The 5,735-nt window shown below is 42.8% G+C and overlaps 1 protein-coding gene across 1 annotated transcript in view; it reads left to right on the plus strand.

The window, feature by feature from the left end:
- The first annotated feature begins 1,444 nt into the window (after positions 1-1,444).
- The window catches only part of LOC122151970 (zinc finger protein 160-like), a 10,852-nt gene continuing 6,561 nt past the window's right edge, over positions 1,445-5,735 (plus strand). The window contains 2 exon segments of the mRNA XM_042783365.1: positions 1,445-1,477; positions 2,361-2,487. Coding sequence (XP_042639299.1) covers positions 1,445-1,477; positions 2,361-2,487 — 160 coding nt within the window.

Consider the following 5,735-nt stretch of genomic DNA (forward strand, 5'->3'; position numbering starts at 1 on the left):
TCTGGTTAGCAGGCAAGTGTCTTAGCCACTATGTAGTAAACCTTAATGTGGGGATTGGTCAGTTTTGTCATCCATGAGGCTTGAAATGACCCATGGCAGAGGCAGAAACGGGCACTCACTACCATCAGGAAAGAAGAGTCAGGGGTGGAACATGCCCTTTGGACCTGAGATCCTATGCTGAACTTTCTTGACCCAAGAGGCAGACGGAGAGCTGTGACACTTGGCTGAGAAAGCGAGAGACAGTGAGAAGTGGTGAGAGATGCTGTGGAGAAATGGCAGCAGCATGGGGTAGAACCAAGAGACCAGCAGGAAACAAGTGTTGGGCTTCCTGGCCCACAGAGCAAGAAACAATCCCTTTAGGCACGGGGCGCACTGGTGGAGTGGGGTGCTTCTCACAGCACCCAGAAGAGCTTTGTAGCACTTGGCCTGGGCAGGGCAGAGTTGCGGCCAGAGAGAAGTGTGCATGTGCCCCTGCTGAGGGGAGACTGTCTTGATTAAGAACTGTCCTGAGGATTCCTGATTCTAAATTATCATCTGCTCCTTTCTTGATAAACTCCATAATTGTGAGCATTGTCTGTGAGTTCTCTGTCGCCATTGCGATGAATTATTAAACCCAGAAAAGAAGTAGAGAGTGCCACGGGAGGGACAGTTGGTGTCAGATTTGGTAAAAAGTTTGGAGGGTGGCAGCATGTCTAACCTTCGCCTACAGGAATCAGCCGTGGGCTGTTAATGCTGATGGTGATCCTTTCCCCTCTTAAGAAATTGAAGGAGATCAGATGCCACTGCCGTGCCTGTTTGACAAGATATATAGATGACATGACCTTTCTTGCTGAAAGTGAAGACGAGTTGAAGCACTTACTCATGAATTTCAGAGACGACAGCCTTCAATATAAATTACTTCTCAACATGAAACGAAAATCCTCACAGTTGAACCCATAAGCAACATCATGATAAATAGAGAAAATATTGAAGTTATCAAGGATTTCATTTTCCTTGGATCTGTAATCAACACCTATGGAAGCAGCAGTCAAATCAAATGATATATTACATTGGGCAAATCGTTGTAAAAGACCTCTTTAAAGTGTTAAAAGGCAAAGATATCACTTTAAATACCAAGGTACGCCTGAACCAAGTGATAGTGTTTTTAATCACCTCGTATACATGTGCAAAAAAGCTGGATAATGAATAAGGAAAACCGAAGAACAATTGATACATTTGAATTATGGTGTTGGCAAAGAATATTGAGTAAACCGTGGACTACTAGAAGAATGAACAGATCAGTCTTGGAAGAGTTATAGCCAGAATGGTCCTTAGAAGTGAGTATGCAAAACTTCATCTCACATACTTTGGACCCTTTATCAGGAGAGACCAGTCTCTGGAGAAGGATAGCATGGTTGGTACAGTGGAAGGTCAACAGAAAACAGGAAGACTCTCAGTAGGATAGATGGACACAGTGGCTGTGAACATAGCAGTGACCGTGAGGGTGGGGCAGGACCGGGCAGTGTTTCATTCTGTTGTGCATGGAGTCGCTGTGAGTCAGAGCCCACTTGACAGCACCTGACCACAGCAGCAATCTTAAGGGAGCAGATTGCCACATCTTTCTTCCATGGAGCAGCTGGTGGGTTTGCACCACTGACTTTCTGGTTGGTAGCTGAGTACTTAACCACTGTGCCAGCAGGGTTCCCTCACCTGCACTTAGCACATGGTAAATGTCCAGAAATTTCTAGTCTTTGCTGTTCCTGCCATCATGATGATTCTTTGATTGTGACCTTTCTGAAAGAGCTGTGGACTTGGTCATACCTGAAGGCAACACACCTGCTCTGGCTTACCTGAAAAACCGAGTATCACCTGTTGTACAGACTCAGTATCTTAACACTTGTGTCTTGACATCCCTGTAGTCTCTATAGACCAAACCAAAACCAAAACCAAACACACTGCTGTGGATTCGGATCCGACTCATAGTGACCCCTCCTTAGGTTTCCGAGGCAGTATCACTATGGAAATAGATTGCCCAACCTTTCTTCCGGGAAGTGGCTAGTGGGTTTGAACTGCCAGCCTTCTGATCAGCAGTCAAATGCCTTAAGCACCAGAGCTCCTCTCTATAGACCAGCTTTACCATATTTCTTTTATTGTTTACAAAAATGAAATCAACATTGATGTATTGGATTTCATATTTTCTTAATGGAAAACTATAATAAAACATAGTTGTTGGAGACATACAACTTGCTGAAAATTATCTTAGGTGGCTCTGTGAGCACAGTGACATCAGCCAAATTTATTCTTACAGCGCTTTCCTCCTCTTACTTTGTGTGAAAAGAACTCTCCCTTGTTCAGTAGTTGAGATGTGTTTCCTATTGCAGGGACTGTTGACATTCAAGGATGTGGCCGTAGAGTTCTCTCAGGAGGAGTGGTCATGCCTGGCCCCTGCCCAGAGGGCTCTGTACAGGGACGTGATGTTGGAGAACTACAGGAACCTGGTCTCGCTCGGTGAGCACAGCTTCCCTCCAGAAGTCAGGGTCTCCCCTTGTGAATCTTGGCATTTTCCCCTGTGAGGCCCTTGGAAGCCCTTGCCCTCCTTGCTGGGGTTTCAGATCCTGGTCCTTAAGGCAGAGCCTGAAATGAAAAGCCTTCCGATGTTGCATCTGGACTTTAGCCTTCCCTTCTCTCCTGTGGGCTTCCTGCTTCACCCTTGATCGGGGTGGTTTCAGAACTTGCATTAAAGACAGTGTCTCAAGGCAAGCTTTAAGAATATCCAATTTACTGGATCTTCTCCTGTGGTTCTCATTCAGTAGTTCCTAGAAGAGACCCGAGATGTGTTGAGGGCTCCTGATGGGCAGTGAGCCTCTGGGGGTGGGGAGATGAGACACCACGGCTGAAGCTGGGTCATGGCCCCCAACTCCCCCATAATGCTAATTTCACATAACACCCTGGCTTCTGGAACCTAACTATGTACATAAGTGAGGAGGGGGTGTATTTAAAATATTCCCTAAGCACTCAGAAGGAGGCAGGTAGTGCATGAAGTGTTGAAATATTTGTCAAGACCCATCTGTGATGTTCTCTCTTCTTGACTGAAGAAACACTTTGGATCTTATCCTCGAAAAGCTGTAGTACAGCATGCTTATTTTGTTTGTTTGTTTTGTAAATAAGCAGGAATCTCAGTTTCTGACTTGAATATAATCTCCATTTTGGAGCAAGGGACAGAGTGCTGGACTGTGGAGGGGAAGGAAAAAGTAGCAAAATACCCAGGTAGGTGGGACCATATCAAAATGTGAATAAGGTAAGAGCTCAAATGTAAGCGGTTATTAAAGACCTGTCATTTCCAGGCTTGATATTCAGATTCACAAGCAGAGGTTCTGCATGGAAACATGAGCTGTAGATTACACTGTCCACAGAAAACAAAATCCAGAATTGTCCACATACTTAGTTCACCCTGAGAACTGGTTTCTAAAGTATATTTTCTTTTGTTAAGAGAGTCCCAAGATTTGCTGTGTTGCTTTTTGCAGCACACACAATGTATTGGTCACTGTATTTAACTCTTCATGTGTTCTAAGTACTTAATAGTCATGACTCTGTCAGGTCTGAGTTAATACTATTCTCCTTGGTCAAAGAGAATTTACCACAGAGAGGTTACGGGACTCATCTAAATAGAAGTAGAATCAGTATTTCAACGTAGGAATCCAGGTTGACATTGGTGGTTACTACTGTGCTATCCTATTATAGCTCTTCCGTGTGATCTTCACATAAGGCAGATACTTCGTTGTATTTTAAATATATTTCATAAGTTTAGCTGTGATATTTTCCATTTTTCTCTAAGTAGTTATTCTGTAGACCAATATCCCTTATGAATGAACATTCAGAAGTCTTAATAAAATGTAGATGCTCTGAATAATTTTCCATGACCCGACTGGATTTGTTCAATGTTGATAAATACTAACATGGTTACAGAATCATTTCAAATTTCATTTCAAAGGGATTAAAATACAATGGTATCCATCACATTACTTATTGTACAACATCATGTTGTCACATACACCATGGAGCACGGAACATAAAAAGAGATAAAGTACTTTTATTGTTAATAATTATTTTGAATTCCTGGTGAAAGTTTACACAGCAGATTAGGTTCCTGTGTCATAGTTTCTATACACGTTACTCTGTGACGTTGGTTACGTTCTCCACGTTGTGTCAGCATTCTCCATATTTCCGCTCTGGTTGTTCCGCCTCCATCACTTCAGCTTCCCTGTCTCTCCTGACCTTCTCATCTGTGCTGTAGAGTAAATGCTGAGCATTTGTCTCAAATAGATGATTGTTTAATTGTAAAGGAGCACGGGACTCACGGCTTATATTGTTTGTTTTAAGAACCAATCTTATTTTGCTGAAAGGTGACCTCCAGGAGTAGTTTCAGTTCCAAGTTGAAAAGGCTGTCTTAAGACAGTAGTCTTGGGGTTTCCTCTAGTGTCTACAATCCATTAAGTATAGCCTTTATTTATTTTTTAATTTGTACTGTGATTTGAGGGAAAGTTGACAGAGCAAATTCATTTTCCATATAGCTGTTCATACACATTCTGTCTCATGACATTGACTGCCATTCTCCACCGTGTAACACCTCTCTTCCCACTTCCTCCCCGTAGTTAACTCTTCTTGTGTCCTTCTTACCTATGCATTCCTGCCCCCCGAGTTGTCTCCCTGTGAAATCACTGCCCTTCTGTTCTCCCATAATTGATCTCTCCAAGTAGTGTATCTACCTGATGTAAATGATCACTCCATGTGCCTCTCTGTTGTTTGTTTGGAAGCCACAGGAGTGAGTTCAATTCCAGACCTGAAGAGTAGCTAGGGGCCATATTCTCAGGGGTCACTCTAGGCTCTATCAGACCAGCAAACCTTGGCTTTTTTTAATGATAAATGTGGCCTTTAAAAAAAAAGAAAGAAAGAAAAACTACGAATCAGAGGCTTCTTCTACGATTTTCCCCCATTCTTTCCATGACCACCTATTGTGTCCCTGAGCAGAGTGATTGGTGGTGGTAGCTGAGCACCATCTAGTTCTTTTGGTCTCTGGATAGATGATGCCATGGTTCCTGTAGGCTGTTTATAACACAACTTTTTGCCAATTTGGCTTTCTACGGGTTTACAACTTACTGATGGCAATTACATTAGTCAACTGTGCAGCCATACCCTTTGTCAGTGTGATTTTTCACATCACTGTAAATCAAAACTGAGTATTCCATAAGCAGTAACGGCCCCCTTCTTCCTCCCTCCCACCCATGAGAACCTCTAAAAAAACTTTGGTTCCTATACTTTTACCTGTTCTTGTGTTTTTATGTAAGTGAGGTCATACAATGTTTGTCCTTTTGTAGTTCATTTATTTCCCTCAGCATAATATCTTCAAGCTCCATCCATAGTGTAGTGTGTGTCAAGAGTTCATGTCTCTTACTGGCTGAATAGTATCACATTGTATGTATTTATCACAAATTGTTTATCCATTCATCCACTGATGGACATTTAGGTTGTTTCTACCTTTAGGCAATTATGCTGCAATGGACTTTGGTGTACAAGTCTGTGGGGTCCAGCTTATTAGTTCTAAACCCCTAGACACCCCAGTTTCCATAGGACCCTCTCAACACCCCACACTGCACACACCGTATAAGGAAAGACCTCTATTGTTCCACAGGACAGCTAGCTCAGAAGAGCATCATGGAATGGTCACTGTCTAAACCAGCACATTCAGGGAGTGATGA

This window comes from Orycteropus afer, unplaced genomic scaffold, assembly GCF_000298275.1.
Source record: "Orycteropus afer afer isolate SDZICR_OR568_19922 unplaced genomic scaffold, OryAfe1.0 scaffold00973, whole genome shotgun sequence".
In the NCBI taxonomy this organism is placed as follows: domain Eukaryota; kingdom Metazoa; phylum Chordata; class Mammalia; order Tubulidentata; family Orycteropodidae; genus Orycteropus; species Orycteropus afer.